General features: G+C 51.1%; 1 protein-coding gene across 3 annotated transcripts in view; it reads left to right on the top strand.

Moving 5' to 3' along the window:
* CRACD (capping protein inhibiting regulator of actin dynamics) overlaps positions 1 to 25,146 on the top strand; it is a 99,579-nt gene that overhangs the window by 42,824 nt on the left and 31,609 nt on the right. For all 3 annotated transcript variants that reach the window (XM_064149317.1, XM_064149316.1, XM_064149315.1), the window contains exons 2-4: positions 1,818 to 1,933; positions 5,589 to 5,660; positions 19,360 to 19,525. In XM_064149317.1, coding sequence (XP_064005387.1) covers positions 5,636 to 5,660; positions 19,360 to 19,525 — 191 coding nt within the window. In that variant the 5' untranslated portion in view covers positions 1,818 to 1,933; positions 5,589 to 5,635. The remainder of the gene's footprint in view (positions 1 to 1,817; positions 1,934 to 5,588; positions 5,661 to 19,359; positions 19,526 to 25,146) is intronic.

A 25,146-nucleotide genomic window follows, 5' to 3' on the forward strand; every position in this document is an offset into this window, starting at 1 on the left:
CTGAAAGCAGTGACTCAGTTGCTCTGTGCTAAGTTGTTCTCTCCTGATAGAGTTCTGATTTCATAGCACCACAGACTGCAGCAGGTTGGAGGAGACCTCCAAGCTCACCCAGTCCAACCTAGCACCCAGCCCTGGCCAATCAACCAGAGCTGACAACGTTGCAGGGTACTCAAATCAGTTGCTGGAGTCTGAGGGGTGTGTGGCAAGAGCTGGTTTTTAATTTGCAAAAGGAGATTTCATGGGTTTGGGGTTTTTGGGTTCTGTTAGTTTTGAGGGGTTGTTGTTTTGTTTATTTGGTTTAGGTTTGGAGTTTTCTGTTTTGGTTTGGGTTCGATTTCATTGCCCAGAAAATGAGTCAAAACTCACTTTTGCACATGCTGGTAGCAGGAAGATGAGAGTTTTGCTGAGCTCTCAGTGATCAGATATTAGGGGAGAAGCTGGGGTCCAACACTGCGTTTGCATCTCCAGCCCTGCACCACAGTAAGGCCAGGGACAGGTTGGTCTTGGGGCATAACCCATGTGGGACTGCAGGGCTGGGAGTCCTTGGAAGGGCAGATGAGGAGGTGTTGCTCTTGCACTCGTTAGAAAGGGTAAAGAAAGACCATTTGGGACTGAAGTCTCAGAGGGACATCTGAAGCTAATGAACATTCCTCAGGCTGCAAAGGCCTTTTTCATTGTAATGCTTTTTTTCTTTCTTTTTCCTCTCTTTTTTCTTTCTTTTTTCTTTTTTTATAGCTTCTTTTTTTTCTTTCCCCCCTCTTTTTTCCTTCTTTTTTTTCCTTTCCTTTTTCTTTTTTTTCTTTCTTTCTTTTTATTGTTTTTCTTTTTTATTTTTTCTTTCTTTTTTCCTTTTCTGTTTTCTTTCATTTTTTCTTCTTTTTTTTAATTTAGTTTCTTTCTTTTTTTATTGCTTTTCCCCTCTTTTTTCTTTTCATTTTCTTTTTTCTTTCTTTTTCTTCTTTCTTTTTTCCTTTTATTTTTTCTTCCTTTTTTATTTTTTCTCCTTTCTTCTTTCTTTTTTCTTTCATTTTTTCTTTTTTCTTTCATTTTTTCTTTTTTCTTTCATTTTTTCTTTTTTCTTTCATTTTTTCTTTTTTCTTTCTTTTTTATTGTTTCTTTCTTTTTTATTTCCTTCCCTCTTTTTTCTTCTTTTTTCCTTTTCTTTCCTTACTTTTTTCTTACATTTTTCCTTTTTTCTTTCTTTTTTATTCTTTCTCTTTTCCTTTTCTTCCCTCTTTTCCTTTTCTTCCCTCTTTTCTATTTCCTTTTTTTATTGTTTTTTCTTTTTTCTTTCTTTTTTCACCTTTTTTCCTTTTTTCTTTATTTTTTATTGTTTTTTGTTTTGTTCCTGTTTTCCCTCTTTTTTCCTTCTTTTTTCTTTCCTTTTATTCTTTTGTTTTCTTTTTCTTTTTTCTTTCCTTTTTTTTTCTTTTTTTTCTTCTTTCTGTTTTGTTTATTTTTCCTTTCTTTCTATTCCTTCCTTTTCCCCCCTTTTCCCCCCTTTCTTTTCTTTTTCTGTCTTTATCTCATTTTTCTTTCATTTTTTCCCTTTCTTTTCTTCTTTCCTTTTCTATTTTCTTTTTTCTTTTTCCTTTTCTTTTTCTTTTTTCCTTCTTTTTTTCTTTCTTTTTTCCTTTCTTTTTTCTTTCTTTTTCTTTTTTTTTTTTTTTGGTCTACAACCATCTCGAAGCATTTACAGAAGAGGAATTGCTCAGCTTCTAAGTACCCCTCAAAAGAAGGAAACCTAAACTAAAAAGCTCCCACAGAGCAGGCTAGCAAAGGTGAGCTTCAATCCTGTCCTTTCCCTCTCTGCCTAGGGAGAAGAATGTTCCCCATCCTGACGTCTGATCACTCCTGCTAGAGCAGAGTCTCCATTTCAGAGAGGGTGCAGGACTGTGTGAAGGCAGAGTGCCACACTCCACCCAACCAAGAGGTAAGGCAACCTTCTCCTGCTGCTGCTGTGGCAGCCTCAGCGATGTCTCCACTTACCCACTCACCCAGGTGAAGGCAGAGGTGAACTAGAGAAGAGGCTGCTCCATTTCTCCCTCTAACCTGCGGGCTCTGCCTTAGAAAAGGGGTTACAGAGAGCCTGTTGGATTTAACCCAGGCCTTCCCGGACTTGCACCGGGCTTCTGTGCAGCTTTTCTCTGTGTTCTGGAAAGAAAAGCAAGCAGGTCCGCTGAAAAAGAAAGCAAAGAGTTGCTTCCCTTTCAGCCGCCGAGGCCGCACGGAGCCGCGCAGGCTGCTGCAGTCTCCAGTCTGCCAAGCTGCCCTCGGGCAGGCTCGGGGCGGGGGCGCAAAGCGGCCGCTGGGGCTGCTGCTGAGTGCCAGTGGTTAGGCTGCTGCAGCCTCCTGCCTTCTGCCAGCCTGTGCCTTGGCTGGGGCTGGGAAATAGCTGCAGCCCTGCCGGACACGCCTTGGTTCCGAACAGTGCTGCACGGAGCTGCACTTGGAGGTGTTGCAGCCAAGCCTGGCTGGGGCATTTAGTGCCATGGTCTGGTTGGTTGGGCAGGGCTGGCTGCTAGGTTGGGCTGGCTGAGCCTGGAGCTCTCTTCCAACCTGCTTGATTCACCTGGGCACACTGCTGGCTCATCTTCAGCTACTATCTCCCCAGGTCTCTGCCTGGCTGCTCTCAGCCACTCTGCCCCAGCCTGCAGTGCTGCTTGGGGTTGTTGTGGCCAAAGTGCAGAACCCTGCACTTGGCCTTGTTCAGTCTCATCCCATTGGCCTCTGCCCACCCATCCAGCCTGGCCAGGTCCCTCTGCAGGGCTCTCCTATTCTCCAACAGCTCCACACCTCTCGTACCTTGGTGTCATGGCTCCATGGACACTCAATGGTCCATGGACACTCAGTGGTCCATGGGCACTCAATGGTCCATGGACACTCAATGGTCCATGGGCACTCAATGGTCCATGGGCACTCAATGGTCCATGGACACTCAATGGTCCATGGGCACTCAATGGTCCATGGGCACTCAATGGTCCATGGACACTCAACGGTCCACGGGCACTCGATGGTCCACGGGCACTCGATGGTCCATGGGCACTCAATGGTCCATGGGCACTCAATGGTCCATGGGCACTCAATGGTCCATGGACACTCAACGGTCCACGGGCACTCGATGGTCCATGGGCACTCAATGCTTCTGCAGCTTTGATGCTAGATTAGAGGAGTCTCTCTAAAGGTATCTCCTAACACCTCTGCTATTCAATGTTGTTATGTGCATCTGGAGGCCTCCAAGGTGGGTCTTGGTGATGGAGTTTGAAGTGTTGAAACTGCAAAGGACTTGGACAGCTGCAAAATGTGAGCACAGCTGTGGGTCACAGCCTCTTCACTTGGGGCAGCCCTAACCCTTCTAAGCCCTGCTGTAAGCTCTCGTGGTCTGAATCAATCCTAGCCTGCTGGCTGTCTGGTGTGATGCTGTGGGAGGAAGGCTGGAGGGGCCTGGGTGATTTCTTTGCTGTGGGTCTGTGTCTAGTAGAATGCATTCCGTAAGGACAGAGTCATTTCATCCTCTTTTTTAAAATATCTCTTTAATTAAAAAGTGAAAATGGGTGCAAGTGTTTCTCCTGGCTCCTGAGAATGTCTCATTAATTAAATGAGAGGTGTCCCTGAGGAAAGAGATTGCTAAAGTAGTAATTACACCTAACTCTTGGTAGGTAGCTAGCAGATAAATCAGTGTGAGGCACCTCAGAGGAGAGAGCAGCAGGAAGATATCAGTCTCAAGCTTTCCTTTTTATCTTCTCTCATTTTCTCTTGAATCCTTTTGCTTTGGAGAGGTCATTTGGCATGTCTGTATTTCCAGTGCTTAGCCAAAGGAGGCCACTGAGCAGCCTTGGGTTCACAGAACCACAGAATCAGTCAGGGCTGGAGGGGACCACAAGGAGCAGCCAGTTCCAAGCCCCCTGCCATGGCCAGGGACACCCTACCCTAGAGCAGGCTGCACACAGCCTCAGCCAGCCTGGCCTCAAACACCTCCAGCCATGGGGCCTCAACCACCTCCCTGGGCTCCCAATAAAGTGTGTTTGTAAGTGATTGGCCAGAGCTGTGAGAGGTCAGGTACTGCCAGGTATCCTGTGGGCAACAGATTGATGGACATTTTTCCACTGTGAAACACCTTCCAGAGTCTCTGTGACTGAAGTGCAAGTGCTAAGGGCCTGTCTTTACCACAGGTGATAACCAGTAGTGTGTCTGGTTGCACATTAACCAAGTACAACCTTTCTCTACATCTAGAGTCTTATGAGAAGCCCTTCTGGGTCTAAACACCTGTGGGATTTGAGGGCCCAAGGTCAGCCACTTGTTGCTAGTCTTTGGGTAAAGCTTGTAAGAGCTGTGTTTTGGAGCACACACCATGGAAGAATGGAAAGGGCAGCATTAGAACACTGATTTCCTCCTGAGGACTGCACTGCACTGCAGACAGTACTCATTTGTCTATCAGACTGCAGATCTCAGAGCCCAGAGCTTTTCCCTTCATATCACAGAACCAAGCAGGTTGGCAGAGAGCTCCAAGCTCAGCCAGCCCAACCTAGCACCCAGCCCTGCTCAACCAGCCAGACCATGGCACTAAGTGCCCCAGCCAGGCTTGGGTTCAACACCTCCAGGCACAGCCACTCCACCACCTCCCTGGGCAGCCCATTCCAATGCCAATCACTCTCTCTGCCAGGAACTTCCTCCTCACAGCCAGCCCAGACCTGCCCTGGCACAGCTTCAGGCTGTGTCCCCTTCTTCTGTTGCTGGCTGCCTGGCAGCAGAGCCCAACCCCACCTGGCTACAGCCTCCCTGCAGGTAGCTGTAGATGGCAGTGAGCTCTGCCCTGAGCCTCCTCTTCTCCCTCTTCCATCCTGCCTGCAAAGATCCCTTGGTGCAAGACTGGCACCTCTGCGAGAGGAGCCATGGAAAGCTTCATCCAGAGCACAGGCTTTGGCTCAGCTGCTGCTGACTAAGAACTGCATAATGAAGTCTTTTTTAGCTTTTGTTCCCCACACTTGATTTCTCTCTAGCAGGGACTTGCATCATTGTTGCTCCTTTGGTGGTGATTGTAATACAGACTGCTCAATGCTAGTCTCCATCCATAGGATGCCTCAGAACAGAGTAGCCCTGGAAAGTGCAGCCTCCAGATTTCATGGTAATTAATGGCATGAGACAGTTCTTGCAGAGGTAAAAGACATTTCTGGTAATGCAATGACAGAATTGTTCTGCCTTCCCCAAGCCCACTGCTGCTATTCATAGCCCCCCTGAAGAGCTGCCTCCTGTTGCAGGTGTCCCTGGTGGAACAGGTAAGGTGGTTTTTGGCACGTAGCTGGGGAAGGCTGAGCAGGAAGCAGTTCCAGGAGCTGATGTACCAAAGGGTTATGAGGTGAATGGTCAGGTCTCAGCTCCCACTCTGCAGTCACCTTGCCGCTTCAAACCTGCCTTAGCATCTTCCACAGGCAGGGTGCTAAATGGGAAAGGGAGCGGCGGGAGCAGGCGCTCAGCTCGGTTCCTCTCGCCCTGCCATGTGTCCTTCCGCGCTCTCTCCACACCAGCAGCGAAGCGAGCCCCGCACGCCCTTCTGCTCGGTGACCTCACGGCTTTTGTTTCTTCCTCAGAGGAGGCCAAGGCTGGAGTTTCTCTGACTTCGTCTGGCATTGTAGGCATGATCAATTTGTTTAAGAAGCCTTGTAAGTACTCGCCTGGCCGTGGCGCTCACGGCGCGCATCGTGTCCTGTCTTCTCGGAGCTCAGCGCTGCCTTTCTGTGCCTTGGTCTGGAGTCCTTGGAGCTGGCTGAGGTGGGGGGAGAGGGGGGCAATGTGCTGCGCTTCTCGTTCGTGAGCAGGAGCTGCTGCTGGTGCGTCTGCTGCTTTTGTCCATCCTGAGCGGTCTGTGTGCGAAGCGGCGTCAAACGCACGCCGAAGAGGTTCTTCTGCTGGGGGGGTTTTCACAGTATCACAGTATCATCAGGGTTGGAAGAGACCTCACAGATCATCAAGTCCAACCCTTTACCACAGTGCTCAAGGCTTTATTTCCCCGCGGCACTGCCGGGGGCTGCCTGCACCACTGTGGGAGACTCAACTCCCCCAGCTTGGCCCCTTGAGAATCACGGAGCGGCGGAGCTTGGAAGGGACCGCAACGATCAGCACGGGACAGGTGGGAACAGAGCTCCGAGATCATCCGCTCCGACCAACATCGTCCACCTCCACCCCCCCAGCGCAGGCAGGGGATTTCGCTCTGGTTGGAGCAGTGCTTTTAACCGAGCTTAGCTAACTGATGAACAGTTGGAACGGGTTTGAGCAGTGCTTTGAATCGTTTTCAGCTAACGCATCAATCATTCTCTTGGGCGCTGCTTCTCACTGTTTGCAGTCAGGTTTGTTTTCAGCAGTGCTCGGGATGTGTCTTAAGGAATTCATTTCTGAGCAGTGCTTTTCGTGGCTTTTCATTAATCATTTTTTTTTTTGAGCAGTGATTTTATTGCTTTTCATTAATATTTTTTTTCTGCAGTGCTTTTTATTGCTTTTCATTAATAATTTTTCTGAGCAGTGCTTTTTATTGCTTTTCATTAATTTTTTTTTGAGCAGTGATTTTATTGCTTTTAATTAATATTTTTTTTTGAGCAGTGCTTTTTATTGCTTTTCATTAATATTTTTTCTGAGCAGTGCTTTTTATTGCTTTTCATTAATATTTTTGAGCAGTTTTTTAATGATTTTTAATTAATAATTTTTTTCGAGCAGTGATTTTATTGATTTTAATTCTTTTTTTTGAGCACTGCTTTTTATTGCTTTTCATTAATATTTTTTCTGAGCAGTGCTTTTTATTGATTTTCATTAATATTTTTGAGCAGTTTTTTAATGATTTTTAATTAATAATTTTTTTCGAGCAGTGATTTTATTGATTTTAATTCTTTTTTTTGAGCACTGCTTTTTATTGCTTTTAATTAGTTTTGTTTTTTGAGCAGTGCTTTTTATGGCTTTTAATTAATAAATTTTTTTGAGCAGTGCTTTTTATTGCTTTTCATTAATATTTTTTCTGAGCAGTGCTTTTTATTGCTTTTAATTAGGTTTTTTTTTTGAGCAGTGCTTTTTATGGCTTTTAATTAATAAATTTTTTGAGCAGTGCTTTTTATGGCTTTTAATTGATTCATAATTTTCCTTGAGCAGTGCTTTTTATCGATTTGAATTAATCAAGTTATTTTGAGCATTGCTTTTAATTGGTTTTAATTGATTATTTTGAGCAGCACTTTTAATTGGTTTCAATCAATTATTCGGGTTTTTTTGAGCAGTGAATTGAATTGATTTTAATTCATTCATTTTTTTTTGGAGCAGCGATTTGGATTGCTTTGAATTTGGTTTTTTTTTTGAGCAGTGCTTTTAATTGTTTTTAATTAACTCATTTTTTTGAGCAGTGCTTTTAATTGTTTTGAATTAACTCCTTTTTTTGAGCAGTGCCTTTTATTGGTTTTAATTAATTATTTTTGAGCAGTGCTTTTAATTGTTTTTAATTAATTCTGAGCAGTGCTTTTTATTGGTTTTAATTAATTCACTTTTTCTGAGCAGTGCTTTTAATTTATTTTCATTAATTCCTTTTTTTAGAGCAGTCCTATTTATAGTTTTTAATTAATTATTTTTGAGCAGTGCCTTTAATTGTTTTGACTTAAATTTTGGAGCTGTGCTTTTTATTTATTTTTTCATTAATTTTTTTTTTGAGCAGTGCTTTTAATTTTAATTAATTGAATTTTTGAAGCAGTGCTTTTCATTTAGTTTAATTCATTTTTTAAAAGCACTTTTAATTGTTTTTAATTAATTATTTTTATTTGGAGCAGTGCTTTTAATTGGTTTTAATTATTTTTGAGCAGTGCCTGTTATTTTGGTTAATATTTTGAGCAGTGCTTTTACTTTATTTTAATTAATTACATTTTTTGAAGCAGTGCTTTCAATTCTTTGTAATGAATTAAACTTTTTTTGAGAGCAGTGCTTTTAATTTATGTTAATTAATAATTTTTTTGAGTACTGCTTTTTGTTGTTTTTAATTAATGAATTTTTTGAGCAGTGCTTTTAATCAATTAATTTTTTTTAGCAATGCTTTTTATTGGTTTTAATTAATTATTTTGAGCAGTGCTTTTCATTGTTTTTAATTAATTAATATTTTGAGCAATGCTTTTTGTTGGTTTTAATTAATTATTTTTTTAGCAATGCTTTTTATTGTTTTTAATTTTTTGAGCAATATTTTTTATTGTTTTTAATTAATTAAATTTTTTGAGCAGTGCTTTTTATTTTTTTAATTTAATTTTTTTGAGCAGTGCTTTTCATTGTTTTTAATTATTTTTAGCAATGCTTTTTATCGTTTTCAATTAATTTTTTGAGCAATGTTTTTTACTGTTTTTAATTAATTAATTTTTTTGAGCAGTGCTTTTCAGTGTTTTGAATTTATTTTTTTGAGCAGTGCATTTTATTTTTTAAATTAATTTAATTTTTTTGAGCAGTGCTTTTCATTGTTTTTAATTAATTTATTTTTTTGAGCAATGTTTTTTATTGTTTTTAAATAATTAAATTTTTTTGAGCAGTGCTTTTCAGTGTTTTTAATTAATTTAATTTTTTGAGCAGTGCATTTTATTTTTTTTATTAATTTAATTTTTTTGAGCAGTGCTTTTCATTGTTTTTAATTAATTTAATTTTTTGAGCAATGTTTTTTATTGTTTTTAAATAATTAATTTTTTTTGAGCAGTGCTTTTCAGTGTTTTTAATTAATTTAATTTTTTGAGCAGTGCATTTTATTTTTTTTATTAATTTAATTTTTTTGAGCAGTGCTTTTCATTGTTTTTTATTAATTTAATTTTTTGAGCAATGTTTTTAATTGTAATTAATTTTTTTGAGCAGTGCTTTTCAGTGTTTTGAATTAATTAACTTTTTTTGAGCAGTGCTTTTCGTTGTTTTTAGTTAATTAACTTTTTTTGAGCAGTGCTTTTCGTTGTTTTTAGTTAATTAACTTTTTTTGAGCAGTGCTTTTCGTTGTTTTTAGTTAATTAACTTTTTTTGAGCAGTGCTTTTCGTTGTTTTTAGTTAATTAACTTTTTTGGGGCAGTGCTTTTCATTGTTTTTAGTTAATTAACTTTTTTTGAGCAGTGCTTTTCGTTGGTTTTAGTTAATTAACTTTTTTGGGGCAGTGCTTTTCATTGTTTTTAGTTAATTAACTTTTTTTGAGCAGTGCTTTTCGTTGGTTTTAGTTAATTAACTTTTTTTGAGCAGTGCTTTTCGTTGTTTTTAGTTAATTAACTTTTTCTGGGCAGTGCTTTTCGTTGAGGCCAGGTGAGAATGAATGGATCTAACTGCTGAAGTGGAAAGCCCCTGCTCATTTAGGACCCTCCTGCAGCCCTCCGGGGAACGCTGCTGTTCCCAAAGCTGGCTGCTGCTGCAGCTCCAATTGCAGGAGGCTTTCCTACCTGAGTTCTCTGATGCTAACTCCTGTCCTGCAGTTTTTATGCCTTGCATTGCACTTCCAGAGCTGATGTGACCAATGTAGGATGTCTTTGAGCCCAGGGCTGTGAGTGGACTGAAGCAGTGTTGGTCTGTACCTCTGTGTGCGCACTGAGCATGCTAGCAAGTGGCTGCTGGATCCCTGTGCTGTCCTCTTCACTTCTCTGTTGTGGGGGGAGGAGAGGGCTGGGCTGAAGTGTTTCCAACACACAGGACTTGCTCTCAGCATGAAATGATGGTTAACAACTTAACGTGGCCAAAGACTGAGTCTGTTTCCAGGGTTCCTGATCGTGTCTGCTCCAGCTCAGAAGTGAATTGTGGCTCTGTTCCCTCTGGGTTGCGCCGTGTTCCGCCTGAGCTTGCTCTGCTGGGAAGGGGTTTGTGATGGTTTGGGAGCTACCTGCCCCCACACACAGTGAACTCACCCAGACTAGACTCAGCTGGCTGGAGGTTAAGCACTGAAGCTTTATATTCACAGCTTAGCACAATGTACAAGCAGAGAGTTACAACAGTTACAGCTCTAGACAGAAATACCCAAGTTAAAGGTGACACAGAAACACAACAGCCCTGCCAGGAACCAGAGTCCCCAGGAGGGGCTCCCAACCACCCTAACACCTCCTTTCCACCCCTCGACCTTACCCCAGAGTCTGCCTTTCATGCAAGGTGAGCTGGAAGGATCAGCAAGGGGGGTTAGAAGCAGAATCACAGAACCAAGCAGGTTGGAAGAGAGCTCCAAGCTCAGCCAGCCCAACCTAGCACCCAGCCCTGCCCAACCAACCAGACCATGGCACTAAGTGCCCCAGCCAGGCTTGGCTGCAACACCTCCAGGCACAGCCACTCCACCACCTCCCTGGGCAGCCCATTCCAATGCCAATCACTCTCTCTGACAACAACTTCCTCCTCACATCCAGCCTAGACCTGCCCTGGCACAGCTCCAGGCTGTGTCCCCTTCTTCTGTTGCTGGCTGCCTGGCAGCAGAGCCCAACCCCACCTGGCTACAGCCTCCCTGCAGGCAGCTGCAGGCAGCAATGAGCTCTGCCCTGAGCCTCCTCTGCTGCAGGCTGCACACCCCCAGCTCCCTCAGCCTCTCCTCACAGGGCTGTGCTCCAGGCCCCTCCCCAGCCTTGCTGCCCTTCTCTCCACACCTCCCAGCACCTCAACAGCTCTCTGCAATGGAGGAGCCCAGAACTGGACACAGCACTCAAGGGCTGTGATCAGTTGGGTTACACAGATCCAAGCAGAGCAGCAGAAGCCCAGGGAGGAGACAGACACCACTCTGACAGACAGAACTGCCTTATCTAGGTTTGTGTCCCTGCTTTTGTACCTCTCAGCCAGCCTACGAGTGCAGCAGCCATCACCAGTTTCCTTTCACAGCCTGTAATCTGATTTCTCTCACTAAAATATGCCAATTAGCCCCAAATCAGCACAGTGTTCAGAGGGGAAAGGCTCTCCCCTGATTCACTAAATGCCCTGCAGAGCAAGGTGTGGAGCCCCCAGCACTGGTGGTCAGGTCGATGCTCTCCCAGGATGAGAAAGGAGAGAGGAAGGGATGTAAAAGAGCCTTTGCCTTGCCCAGAGAGAGGCAATAACCCACAGGTGATTTAACACTGAATAACTCCCAGGTTCTTTAATGACCTCTGCTGGGGGCTGTAAAGGATGGGAGCAGTAAGGAGAGTGACTCTGCATGCCCTGCTGAGGAATTCACGTAGGAAGAAGAGACACAAGAGCTGCAAATACCTGGCCAGCTCTCTGCTGTCATCTGTTAATAATTCACACAGCTCTTTCCTTTGTGTTTTGTTGGGGAAAACAGAGCAGGTTTGAGCTGTAAAGAGGCTCTGAAGGTGCTTTGTGGAGGCCTGGGAGCACAGTGTGGCCATGCAGAAGGAAGGGCAGAACTGAGTTGGGTGAAGATTTTAGGCTTCTTTGGTTTTCTTTCCGTGGGCAGCTTCAGCAGTGGGAAGGGAGCTCTGTTTCTCATGTGGCTTTTACACTGGTGGTGGCTGGTGTTAGTTGCAAGTCATAACTGAGCTGCAAATCCCAGACCCAGATTTTCCCAGGCTTTGGTGCCTGCTTTTGCAGAAAGCCATTTGCTAGGCAGTTAGAATCACAGAGTCAGTCAGGGCTGGAAGGGACCACAGGGAGCAGCCAGTGCCAACCCCCTGCCATGCCCAGGGACACCCTACCCTAGAGCAGGCTGCACACAGCCTCAGCCAGCCTGGCCTCAAACACCTCCAGCCATGGGGCCTCAAACACCTCCAGCCATGGGGCCTCAACCACCTCCCTGGGCAACCCCTGCCAGCCTCTCACCACTCTCCTGCTCAGCAACTTCCTCCTCACCTCCAGGCTGAATCTCCCCATTTCTAGCTTGGTTCCACTCCCCCCAGCCCTGTCACTCCCAGACAGCCTCAGAAGTCCCTCCCCAGCTTTTCTGTAGAGCAGAAGGGTGCAGCACTGCCTTGCCTGGTGCTGGGTTTGTGGCTGATCACTGCACAGCCAGGCTGGGAAGACCTGAAGGTCCCTGGCAGCCTGCTCTGAGCAATGTGCTGTGAACCTTCGCTCAGAGGCACTGCCCCGTGGCTGCTCTGCCCATGGATGCTTCTCTAATGGAGAAGGAAACTGGCTGAAGGGTATCTGATTTCCCCGAAGGCACTCCTAAGATTAGAAGGAGAAAGGTAGAGAAAATGTGCAGTGTTGCAGCCCTCCAGCTGTGTTGTGGTGGTCTGGCTCACAGAACATCCTAGGGGCTTTGTTTCCCCTGTGCCCCTGTCCTGGTATCAGAGAATCACAGAACCAAGCAGGCTGGCAGAGAGCTCCAAGCTCAGCCAGCCCAACCTAGCACCCAGCCCTGCCCAACCAACCAGACCATGGCACTAAGTGCCCCAGCCAGGCTTGGCTTCAACACCTCCAGCCACAGCCACTCCACCACCTCCCTGGGCAGCCCATTCCAGTGCCAATCACTCTCTCTGACAACAACTTCCTCCTCACATCCAGCCTAGACCTGCCCTGGCACAGCTTGAGGCTGTGTCCCCTTCTTCTGTTGCTGGCTGCCTGGCAGCAGAGCCCAACCCCACCTGGCTACAGCCTCCCTGCAGGCAGCTGCAGGCAGCAATGAGCTCTGCCCTGAGCCTCCTCTGCTGCAGGCTGCACCCCCCCAGCTCCCTCAGCCTCTTCTCACAGGGCTCTACTCCAGGCCCCTCTCCAGCCTTGCTGCCCTTCTCTCCACACCTGCCAGCACCTCAACAGCTCTCTGCAATTCAGGAGCCCACAACTGGACACAGCACTCAAGGTATGGCCTGAGCAGTGCTGAGTATGTGCAATATCTTCTGAGTTGCCTCATCCACAGCAAACTTTCTACCCCAAATGGGTGAAGAGCAGATTTGGAGTCTGTTATGCTGTTGAAATCTCCTTGGCAATGTCTTACTTGGGCCATTTGTTTGTGCATGCAGTTTAAGTAAGAGATAAGTCTGACTCCAGGGACTGGAGGTGGTGGAGTCACCCACCCTGGATATGTTTAAAAGTCATTTTGGATGTTGTGCCTGGGGAGATGGTTTAATCTTGTAGAGTAGGGTTCTAGGTTGGACTTGGTGCTCCTGAGGGGCTTTGCCAGCCTGCATGTTGCTGTGAACCTGTGGCTCAGTGCTTTTGCTGCTGTCCTAGGGCAGAGGCAGTCCCTGGAGGGTGGCTGAGTCACTGCCCCTGGATGTGTTTAGAAGTCATTTTGGAGGTGGTGCTTAAGGATGTGGTTTAGGGTGAATGTCGTTGAGTAGGTTGGACCTGGTGAAGCTGAGGGGCTTTGCCAGCCTCGATGTGTTTCTGTGATTCTGTGACTTCCCTTAGGTCTGCACAAGGATTAGCAAAGCTCTCTGGAGTGCCAGCGTGGGCACGGGAGCTGTGTGTCTGCAGGGGTCCTCTAGGGAGGACAGCAGAGCTTGTAGGTGGAAGAGGAAGGTGTATAGCTTGCATGTGGGGGCAGGCACTGCCTGCCTAGCCACAGGTTCGCAGCAGAGCCAGTGGGTGCCTTTGCTGTGGAAGATTTCCCTGGGAGCAGCTGGAATACGTGGTCTGAGTGCCTGTGCCCTTGGCTCAGCACTGCGTGGCAGCTCACTCTGCTGCTGGAGCAGGCTGGTGGCTGCTGCTGCTGCTGCTGCTGCTGCTGCTGCAAGTGTGACACGCAGCTGGCTGCAGTTCTTGCCTGCACCAGCCTTGCCTTGCCCTGCCTTGCCTTGCCTGCCTTCATTTTTCCCTAACTGCTGAACAGCCTCCAGTTGCAGAGCTGCAATTGGCCAGTGGCCTTTGCTTTGCTGCACATGTGAAGTTATACTTCTAGGAAACACTTCAGGAGCTAATCACAGGTCTCAGCCCAGTGCCAGACTTCTGTCCTCTGCTTTACTGCTTCTTGTGAAATAGATTCAGATCTTGTTTCCTTGCTCCAAAGATGCAATCTCTTTATCTGCTTCCTCTCCCATGGCAGGATCCCTGTAATTCTGCCTGTGGAATGTTGCTTCCCTCAGTGAGGCATCCTCTGGAGCCTCTAGAGCAGAGCACTTGAGCCATTGTGCAATACAGCCTGCAGCAGGGGATCCCAGCTGCTGAGTGTCTGCTGCCCCAGCTGCTGTCTGCTGCCCCAGCTGCTGAGTGTCTGCTGCCCCAGCTGCTGAGTGTCTGCTGCCCCAGCTGCTGAGTGTCTGCTGCCCCAGCTCTGGGAGTCTGCTGCCCCAGCTCTGGGGTCTGCTGCCCCAGCTGCTGAGTGTCTGCTGCCCCAGCTGCTGGGTGTCTGCTGCCCCAGCTGCTGGGTGTCTGCTGCCCCAGCTGCTGGGTGTCTGCTGCCCCAGCTGCTGAGTGTCTGCTGCCCCAGCTGCTGAGTGTCTGCTGCCCCAGCTCTGGGAGTCTGCTGCCCCAGCGGCTGAGTGTCTGCTGCCCCAGCTGCTGGGTGTCTGCTGCCCCAGCTGCTGAGTGTCTGCTGCCCCAGCTGCTGGGTGTCTGCTGCCCCAGCTGCTGAGTGTCTGCTGCCCCAGCTCTGGGTGTCTGCTGCCCCAGCTGCTGGGTGTCTGCTGCCCCAGCTGCTGGGTGTCTGCTGCCCCAGCTGCTGGGTGTCTGCTGCCCCAGCTCTGGGAGTCTGCTGCCCCAGCTCTGGGTGACTGATGTGACAGCAGCTTGGCAGCTGCCTTTGCCTGGGCTGAAGCTCACTGCTCAGGTTAATAAGAGGCCGAGTCTGCAGAGGGTGCATGGGGTGTCCTGAAGAACAGGTACAAACAACCCTTACCAGTCTGGTGGCATGGCCCAGGAGGGCAGGGCAGAGAGACTGAGACATTCACAAGTGAGATCAGCAATGTGCCCTGGTGGCCAGGAGGGCCAATGGGATCCTGGGGTGCATTCAGCAGAGTGTGTCCAGCAGACCAAGGGAGGTTCTCCTCCCCATCTACTCTGCCCTGCTGAGACCTCATCTTGAGCACTGCCTTCAGTTTTGGGCTCCCCAGTTGCAGAGGGACAGGGATCTGCTGGAGAGAGCCCAAGGGAGGGCCATGAGGATGATGAGGGGACTGGAGCACTGCCTGGTGAGGAGACACTGAGGGACCTGGAGCTGCTTAGTCTGGAGAAGAGAAGACTGAGAGGGGATCTAATCAATGGTTATAAGTACCTGAGGGCTGGGGGTCAGGAGGGGGGGACAGGCTCTGCTCACTGCTCCCTGGCATAGGACAAACAGCAATGGATGGAAGCTGCAGCACAGGAGGTTCCAGCCCAACACAAGGGGCAACTTCTTGGCTGGAAGGGTCCCAGAGCCCTGGCACAGGCTGCCCAGAGAGGCTGTGGAGCCTCCTTCTCTGGAGCCTTTCCAAACCCCTCTGGCTGTGTTCCTGTGTGCCCTGCTCTGGGTGCTTCTGCTCTGGCAGGGGTTGGACTGGATGAGCTCTTTGGGTCCCTTCCAGCCCCTGACAGCCTGTGGGCTGTGATCAGGTCCTCACCGCTCAGGAGCTCTGGTGCAGAGCCCACTCCAGCAGCAGGGAGCAGAGTCCAGCAGGCAGCCCTGGTGGGGAGGTTGCTGTAGCTGATCTCTGAGGTCCCTCCCCCATGAGCCATCCTAGGACTGAGTGTGCGATGCAGTGGTGGGGCTGGGCCCTGGCTAGCATTGCCTGCAGCACTGTGCCTGAGCTGCCTGAAGGGACTTTTACCTCACAGCACACATGTGGCAGGTGTGATCCAAGGCGCTGCTCCAACTCAGCAAGCACGATGTAGTTTCCAGCCAGCAGACACCCATTGCGACTGGGGAATGAGTAAGTTCTGTCTCTCTTCGTTCCACCTGGCATACTTCAGGTGTTTTATCAGTCCCTCTGAGCTGCAAGCACACAGAGAGAGGGGGATCAAAGGCGACAAACTGGCACAGCCACCTCAGTCTCACGAGGCACCGCGGCAAGGCAGAGGGAGAGGAGGATGCCAGCGCCTGCCTGCTGCCCCTGCGCCACCAGCTGAGCTTGGCAGCTATCACTTCTTGCAGAGCCTGTCCCCCAGAGAGGATGAGGCACTCTGCAGTAGCTGACATCAACCAGTAACACTACCTGAACTGTCCATAGCACAGCAAGGGCCAGCCCTGCTCTGCAGAAGCTTCTGTCTTCCTGTGCCAGCTGCAGAAGCAACAGCAGTGCCCAGGCTCACAGAAGGAACCAGGTTGGGAAAGACCTCTGAGATCATTGAGTCCAATCTAGCACCTAACCTTTCTCACTAACTAACCCCTGGCACTGAGTGCCTCATCCTGACTCCTCTTCAACACTTCCAGGGATGGGACTCCCACCACCTCCCTGGGCAGCCCATTCCAATGCCAATCACTCTCTCTGCCAGCAACTTCCTCCTGACATCCAGCCCAGACCTCCCCTGGCAAGGAATTTTGTCCCTGTGAGGGTGGCAGAGCCCTGGCACAGGCTGCCCAGGGGGGCTGTGGAGTCTCCCTCTCTGGAGATACTCAAGAACTGCCTGGCTGTGCTCCTGTGTGATCTGCTCTGGGTGCTGCTGCTGTGGCAGGGGGGTTGGCCTGGATGAGCTTTGGAGGTCCCTTCCAGCCCCTTTGATTCCCTGTGCAGCCTGCACTCCCCACTCCCCATCCTGCCAGGGCAGACAAGCTGTGGCCTGGAGTGATCTTTCTCTGCCTCCATGCCTGCCTGCCAGGGGCTTCTTACAAGAGCATACTTCTCTGAAGTGAGAGCTGAGCAGCAAATAATCAGTGTGGCTGGAGGTGTGAGTTGCTCAGCTGATGGGAAACAGACCCAGGGCACAGGGAGAGTAAAACTCTCTACCCCTTTTTCTTCTCTGCTGGGGGAATTGCTGCTTCAGTGTTTGCTTCTCTGATCTGCTCCTTGTGGCTCAGTCTTTCCGGGTTGAAGACTCCTGATGCCCAACCTGAGTCTGAGGTTAACTATCCAGCTGCTTCTGGGGTGCACAAATGTTGTGTGTCTCAACCACCCGGGGAGAGGAATGACAGCTGTGTGAACTCCACTGTAAGGCCAGTGCAGGATTGCTCTGGTTATCACTTCAATCCAGGTGTCCTACTCCATCCCTCACCTGGCACAGAAAAAGTGGCTTCCTGCTTCTCTGCCTGACTTTGCCCACACCTGTGTTCCACTTGGGGCTTGCTGGTGTGATGCTGGTTTGGAAGCCACTTGCCCCTGGCAGCAGGCAGCTGGCAGTGAGCACGGGCAGGGTTCCTCTCTGTAAACACCCTGTAGTATGCCTCCAGTGACTACAAAGGGCTGCTACCAGCTCTGGCTTTGCCGTAGCAGCTATAGCAGAGTGGAGCATGAAACCTGATGTGGTATCATAGAATCACACAAAGTTGGGGCTGGAAGGGACCTCCCAGAGGTCATCCAGTCCAACCTGCCTGCCAGAGCAGCAGCACCCAGGGCAGGGCATACAGGAACACAGCCAGGGGGGTTGGAAAGTCTCCAGAGCAGGAGACTCCACAGCCTCTCTGGGCAGCCTGCTCCAGGGCTCTGGCATCCCACAGGGACAAAGTTTCCCCTCCTCTTCCCCTGGCACCTCCTCTGCTACAGCTTGCATCGAAGGCTGCTGTTGTGCCACAGAAGATTTTCCATGTCTGCTGGTCAAAAGTGCCTAGGGGGACTCCTGTGTGTGTTTTGCAGCTAAACTGCTGCTTTCTGCTGAGCAACAGCTCCTGGGGAGAGCACAGGGTACAGAGGCAGTGCAGACGCAGGCAGCCTGGGAGAACAGCACAGGTAAGGATTTAAATAGCTTAGGGAAGCATTTGTCAGCTTTACAGCTTCTCGAGCTGGAGTATGACAGGAGGCTAAAGGTCTTGAGATGCTCCTCTAGTTCCTTGTCAGTAGATTGGATGCAGCATGACATGGAGGCAGAAAAGAAATGAAGCTCTTTGACACTTAGGATCACGCAGTCTAGGGCCAGAGTGGCTGAGAGCAGCCAGGCAGAGAGGGAGCTGGGGGTGCTGGCAGAGAGGAGCTGAAGATGAGGCAGCAGTGCCCAGGTGGGCAGCAGAGCTGGCTCAGGAGCAGTGTGGGCAGCAGGACAAGGGAGGTTCTTGTGCCCCTGTGCTCACCACTGCTCAGACCACCCCTGGAGTGCTGTGTCTCAATTCAAGAGAGCTGTTGAGGTGCTGGAAGGTGTGGAGAGAAGGGCAGCAAGGCTGGGGAGGGGCCTGGAGCAGAGCCCTGTGAGGAGAGGCTGAGGGAGCTGGGGGTGTGCAGCCTGCAGCAGAGGAGGCTCAGGGCAGAGCTCATTGCTGCCTGCAGCTGCCTGCAGGGAGGCTGTAGCCAGGTGGGGTTGGGCTCTGCTGCCAGGCAGCCAGCAACAGAAGAAGGGGACACAGCCTGGAGCTGTGCCAGGGCAGGTCTAGGCTGGATGTGAGGAGGAAGTTGTTGTCAGAGAGAGTGATTGGCACTGGAATGGGCTGCCCAGGGAGGTGGTGGAGTGGCCGTGGCTGGAGGTGTTGCAGCCAAGCCTGGCTGGGGCACTTAGTGCCATGGTCTGGTTGGTTGGGCAGGGCTGGGTGCTAGGTTGGGCTGGCTGAGCTTGGAGCTCTCTTCCAACCTGCTTGGTTCTGTGATTCTCATTTTTCAGAAGCTCTTTGGTGCATCCCAGCCCCAGGCAATGAAACCCTTCTGAGTAATGGTTTACAAGAATCTCTTGGTACTTCTTTTTAGTAGGTGTGGGGAAATTAGTTTGAAGCTGCTTCTGTTGTCTGCAGTCCTTGGTAGGAAGAGAAGTTCCTTTGTGCTCTGTCTTGGTGTCTGTTTTGTCTTTTGGCTGTGCTTTCTTTTTCCTTTTGGTGGAGCTTTCCCAATGTAAACTCCTCAAGGAAGGAATGCTTGGTCAAATTCTGCCCTCGGTTAGGTGAGTGGGGGAGAGCCAGAAAGGCTGAGTGCCTTTGCTGCTGTAAGGCTGGATGCCGACCGAGGCAAGGCACCAGCAGACCACCTTCGTCCCCCTGTTGAATCACAAAAGGACTTCTCTAGTCAGGAGGCTATGTAAATGAAATCCAGCTGGTTCTTTTCAGCTGCTTCTAGCTGGACAGAGGACCCAGCAGCTGAAGGCAGAGGACCCAGCGCCCGCCGGAGCGCGGAGGCCGAGCCCCAGCGCTCATCTTTCCGCTCAGCTCCGCAGCGTGGAGCGCAGCCTGAGGACGAACCTCGGCGTCCCGCTCCGGCTCTGCCAAATTGTCCCTTCTCCCCTCCCAGCGCTGGCTGCCCTGGCACCCCCGGGCAGCTCCCTAGGGCCAGGAGCAGAGGTCTGGCTGCTGCCTCCTTTGCCTCGCCGCCGTGACGTGTCGGAGCCAGCCCAGCCCTGCCTGCGCCGGGCCAGCGCCGGGGCTGCCGCTCGCTCTTTGCCCCGCCGCTGCCTGCGGCCGCTGCCTGCCCCTCAGCGCCCTGCCTCTTGTCTCCCCGCCCGCAGACAAGAAGAAAGCTGGCAAGTTCCAGCCCTTCAAGAAGCTCTTCGGCAGGAGGAAGAAACGGGAGCCGGTGTGCGACTGCGAGGAGAGCAAGCTGAAGCCCAGCCACTCCTTCGGCAACATCTGCAACAGCTCCTCCTCCGATGAAGAGCCCAGCGGTGGTCTGAGGTGAGCGCCCCGGGCTCTGCTGCCAGCCGCTGCCAGCGCCAGGCTCTTCCCATGCACCCCCTGCTGCTGGCGGCAGCGGGCGCAGGCTGCCTCTCAGGGGGCGCCTCTGCCCCCCAGGTGCCGCCTGCCGCTCGCCTCTGCGCCCTGCTGCGGGCACGCTCGGGGCTGCGAGAGGGCAATGCCAGCGTGAGCCAACCTGAGCCCCCCCTTCTGGCGGGAGCCACCTGCTATGGTGGGGGCCGGAACTGGAGGAGCTCTGAGGTCCCATGGCACAGCAATGTGCCCTGGGGGCCAGGAGGGCCAATGGGGTCCTGGGGGGCATTCAGCAGAGTGTGTCCAGCAGACCAAGGGAGGTTCTCCTCCCCCTCTACCCTGCCCTGCTGAGACCTCATCTTGAGCACTGCCTTCAGTTTTGGGCTCCCCAGTTGCAGAGGGACAGGGATCTGCTGGAGAGAGTCCAAGGGAGGGCTATGAGGATGATGAGGGGACTGCAGCACTGCCTGCTGAGGAGAGGCTGAAGGATCTGGGGCTGCTGAGTCAGGAGAAGACTGAGAGGGGATCTAATCAATGGTTATAAGTATCTGAGGGCTGGGGGTCAGGATGGGGGGGAGAGGCTCTGCTCACTGCTCCCTGGGATAGGACAAGCAGCAATGGATGGAAGCTGCAGCACAGGAGGTTCCAGCTCAGCACAAGGGGAACTTCTTGCCTGGAAGGGTCCCAGAGCCCTGGCACAGGCTGCCCAGAGAGGCTGTGGAGTCTCCTTCTCTGGAGCCTTTCCAGGCCTGTCTGGATGTGTTCTGTGTGCCCTGAGCTGGGTTGTGTGGTCCTGCTCTGGCAGGGGTTGGACTGGATGAGCTCTTTGGGTCCCTTCCAGCCCCTGACATCTGTGATCTGTGATCCCTTCCAACCTAATCTCTTCTGTGATTTACCACAGCTCCATGGTGAATGCCTGAGCAGAGGCATTGGTGGCATCCCTGGTTTTAAGACTAGGAAAAGGGAAAGTTGAACTGGCTGCTGCAGAGATGGTTCCTGGTTTCCCCTGCAGGCTGGTGTGTGTGGATCAGGACAGACACATCACATCCCCTTTCAGTCTGTCCCATAGAGGCTTTTTGTTGCAGCTACTTTGGTTCTGATCTGCTCTGGGTGCAGAGTAGGAGGAAGAGAGGGGAGAGGGGCACCTGGAAATAAGAGGACAGAAGGAAACTGAGAAACTCTTCTGCAGAAGCAGGGGTAGAGAAGCTCTAGACAGTGGAACTGGTCAGCAATCTCTTAACTGGGAGCCAAAGAGGGGAGGAAGAAGGAGATGGGTGGAGGGTGAAGGGGAAAAACCCCCAACAAGCAACCTGCCAGATGCACAAACTGAGTCAGGAATACTTTGTTCACTTTCCATCTGAAGGTCTTAGAGAGGTTAACTGATTACTGGTTCCAGGTCAAAGCCTGTTTTTATGGGGGAAACAAAGAGGAATGTGGCTATCAGAAAGTAATGAATCTGAGAGGATCTAAAAACCATCCCAGGTTCTTCTGCTCAAGAGAGAAAAGCTGCATCAGATGTGCATCAGAACCACCCCCCTGCACAGTGCAAAAGCAGAGCTGTGAAAATGTGATTGTACAAAAATATCAGTTATAGGCTTCTAAATTCTTTGTTCCCTCCTGTGAAAACCTGATCCAGGCTTCCCTGCTGGCTTTGGCCTTGGACACTCCTTTTGCTAGCTCAAACTCTTCTGAAAATCACAACTGAGCCACACAGTAGGTGAGGATGTGGCTGACTGCTGCTGCCTTACTGTGTACCTGAGGCTGAGCAGCTGGGGAAGGTGCAGAGGGGATTCTGCCCCATGGCTCTGCTCAGACCTCACCTCCAATCCTGCCTCCTGTGCTGCTGTCTCCAGCAGGAAGAGGACACAGAGCTGCTGGAGAGAGCTCTGCTGTGAGCACAGCCTCAGGGAACTGGGGGGGTGCAGCCTGCAGGGGAGAAGGCTCCAGGGGCACCTCAGAGCTGCCTGCCCAGAGCTGAAGGCAGCCTGCAGGAAGGCTGCAGAGGGACTTTGCATCAGGGGCTCTAGAGACAGCCCAAGGGGCAATGGTTTGGAGCTGAGGCAGAGCAGGCTGAGAGTGGAGCTGAGGAAGGAGTTGCTGAGTGTGAGGGTGCTGAGAGTGTGTCCCAGGCTGCCCAGGGAGGCTGTGGCTGCCTCCTTGCTGGGGGTGCTGCAGGCCAGGCTGGATGAGGCCTTGAGCAGCTGAGTGTAGCTGAGAGGTGTCCCTGGGCATGGTGGGGAGGGTGGAGGGGATGAGCTCTGAGCTCCCTTCCAGCCTGAGCCAATATAGCACGGTGTGAGGCTTTGCTTCAAGAGCAAACTGAAGGACATCATCTCACTGTCAGAGGTTTCCCAGTTGGTATCACAGGAGCCACAGTGCCCAGAATCAATCAGTGATGTGGGAAGCTGTCTGATGGCTCAGCAGTGGAGGTGCTGCAGCCCCTTGTGAGGCTGTGCAAGGGCTGCATTTTGCACATGACCTTTCCTAGTTAACAAAGACATTAAACATGAACCTCCCTTGGCATTCATCAGGCTGCCCACTTGCAATCCCCACAAGGGATTGGCAGCTGTGAGGGTCCCACATCTCGTCTCCAGGGGAACATTTCTTCCTGAGCCTGTGCTGGGCAGAGCTTCTTCTGGCTCAGCCTGCTGGAAAGGCTCACAACTCCCTTTTCCCTCCCAGGTTTCATGGTGCAAACGTGGGTGGGGTTTGATGAGAACTGTCAGCCTGCAGGTACTGTTTGCTGCATTACTCATCTCACCACCAGCATTCACGGCCAGGGCAGTGCCCCAGATTGCTTTGGGGAGCTCAGCCTCACCAGCAGCATGGCTGTCATTGGTTGTGCTGCTCTGTCTTCTGAATGACTCCAAACAGATATGAGTTGGATGCAGAGACAGGGGAGAGCAGCCAGGCAGAGAGGGAGCTGGGGGTGCTGGCAGAGAGGAGCTGAACAGAAGCCAGCAGTGTGCCCAGGTGGGCAGCAGAGCCAATGGCATCCTGGGCTGGCTCAGGAGCAGTGTGGGCAGCAGGACAAGGGAGGTTCTTGTGCCCCTGTGCTCAGCACTGCTCAGGCCACCCCTGGAGTGCTGTGTCTCAATTCAAGAGAGATGTTGAGGTGCTGGAAGGTGTGGAGAGAAGGGCAGCAAGGCTGGGGAGGGGCCTGGAGCAGAGCCCTGTGAGGAGAGGCTGAGGGAGCTGGGGGTGTGCAGCCTGCAGCAGAGGAGGCTCAGGGCAGAGCTCATTGCTGCCTGCAGCTGCCTGCAGGGAGGCTGTAGCCAGGTGGGGTTGGGCTCTGCTGCCAGGCAGCCAGCACCAGAAGAAGGGGACAGAGGCTGAAGCTGTGCCAGGGCAGGTCTAGGCTGGATGTTGTGAGGAAGTTCTGGCAGAGAAAGTGATTGGCACTGGAATGGGCTGCCCAGGGAGGTGGTGGAGTGGCCGTGGCTGGAGGTGTTGCAGCCAAGCCTGGCTGGGGCACTTAGTGCCATGGTCTGGTTGGTTGGGCAGGGCTGGGTGCTAGGTTGGGCTGGCTGAGCTTGGAGCTCTCTGCCAACTTGCTTGGTTCTATGTAAAATGATGCACCTGGGCATTGCCAAGTTGTCTAGGAGTAATCCATTGCTCTGCCTTCCACTGCTCTTGGAGAAATGGATTGGAGCAAACTGCTCATGTAGGAATCAGAATTTCTGGCTGATCCTTGTGGTCCCTTCCAGCCCTGACTGGTTCTGTGATTCTAGGCAGTTTATTTAACAGAACTGCTGGGTGAGTTTATGGAACCATTTCCTGCAGAGCACACAACCACAGGGGGGTTACTAAACCTGTCACTGAACTGGGGAGTGCATGAAGAAGTTCAGGGGGGCTGAGCCCATTGCCTGAACTGCTGAGGAAATGCAGCCCTGCGATGTGCACTGATGCATCTGCAGCTGCTTCCAGTGGACTCCTGGGGGAGTGGGGGCTGTTGTTTTGGGGAGTGGGGGCTGTTGTTTTGGGGAGGAGGCTGGCTGGGGAAGGCAGAGCTGAGCAAATGGGTGAGTGTAGGCTAACCAAGAGCTGTGCACTGCTTCCAGGCCCTAAGCTGGCTGTGTGCTGTATTGGCTTACCAGGCTGCTCGGAGCCAGTGCCTGAGTCCCTGCTGGAGCCTGCCCTGCCTCTGTGGTCAGGCTGAGCAGCACCAGGGTAGCTCAGCTGCTTGGCTAAGTGGAAAGCAGGCTGAGGGAGCTGCCTGCCCATGCTCTCCTGTGGACACTTGCTGGGCTCCTCAGATGCATGCCCAGGGCCTGCTCCCCTGATGTATGCCGAGCTCAGCAGGTTTATTATTCACCCACAGCATTCTGCAGTTCCCAGCTGGGAGGTTTCCCGTTGCAGTTTGCCTTGCCCTGCCTTGTGAGGTACTGAAATTCCTTTGCCACCTTGCTGTGGCCCTCCTCGAGTTCACAGAGTTAAACCTGTACTCATTAACTTTCTCTCCTAACCCTGGGAGCTGGCAGGTGGGAGGGCTCTTTACTAGACAAGGCACACTGCGTGTGTGGAGCTTCTCTAAAGCCTCCAGAAGCTTCTGTTCTGAGGCTGGGGTTTGGCATTGATAAGCTTTGTTGTGGTTGGCACTAAGCAAGGATTGTGAGGACAGACTGGCAGGACATCTCTCTGGTGCTCTGCAGGAGGTTTGTCACTCTGGATTGTCTGTCACTCTGCAGAGGCAGTGGGGGGTTAGGTTTGCAGAGGGTGCAGGAGAGCAGCTTCCCTAGGGCTGAATGCAGCATTTCAGAGCACCTGGAATTAGACCTGCCAGGTCTTTAAGACTTCAGTGTGACAACTTCAGTGTGCTCTGCTCACTGCTCCCTGGGATAGGACAAGCAGCAGTGGATGGAAGCTGCAGCACAGGAGGTTCCAGCTCAACACAAGGGGCAACTTCTTGGCTGGAAGGGTCCCAGAGCCCTGGCACAGGCTGCCCAGAGAGGCTGTGGAGTGTCCTTCTCTGGAGCCTTTCCAAACCCCTCTGGCTGTGTTCCTGTGTGCCCTGCTCTGGGTGCTTCTGCTCTGGCAGGGGGTTGGACTGGATGAGCTCTTTGGTTCCCTTCCAACCCCTAAGATTCTGTGGTTCTGTGATTCTCTGAAAGTGCCTCAATTTGGCAAGCCAACTTGGTATTTGCTATTCAAGCTGTAGCCTTGTTGCACTTGATCACAGAGCCAAGCAGGTTGGCAGAGAGCTCCAAGCTCTGCCAGCCCAACCTAGCACCCAGCCCTGCCCAACCAACCAGACCATGGCACTAAGTGCCCCAGCCAGGCTTGGCTGCAACACCTCCAGCCACGGCCACTCCACCACCTCCCTGGGCAGCCCATTCCAATGCCAATCACTCTCTCTGACAACAACTTCCTCCTCACATCCAGCCTAGACCTGCCCTGCCACAGCTTGAGACTGTGTCCCCTTCTTCTGTTGCTGGCTGCCTGGCAAAAGACACCAAGCCCACCTGGGCACTGCTGCCTCCTCTGCAGCTCCTCTCTGCCAGCACCCCCAGCTCCCTCTCTGCCTGGCTGCTCTCAGCCACTCTGCCCCCAGCCTCTAGTGCTGCTTGGGGTTGCTGTGGCCACAGTGT

The sequence above is a fragment of the Pogoniulus pusillus genome, chromosome 9 (genome assembly GCF_015220805.1).
Source record: "Pogoniulus pusillus isolate bPogPus1 chromosome 9, bPogPus1.pri, whole genome shotgun sequence".
Classification (NCBI taxonomy): domain Eukaryota; kingdom Metazoa; phylum Chordata; class Aves; order Piciformes; family Lybiidae; genus Pogoniulus; species Pogoniulus pusillus.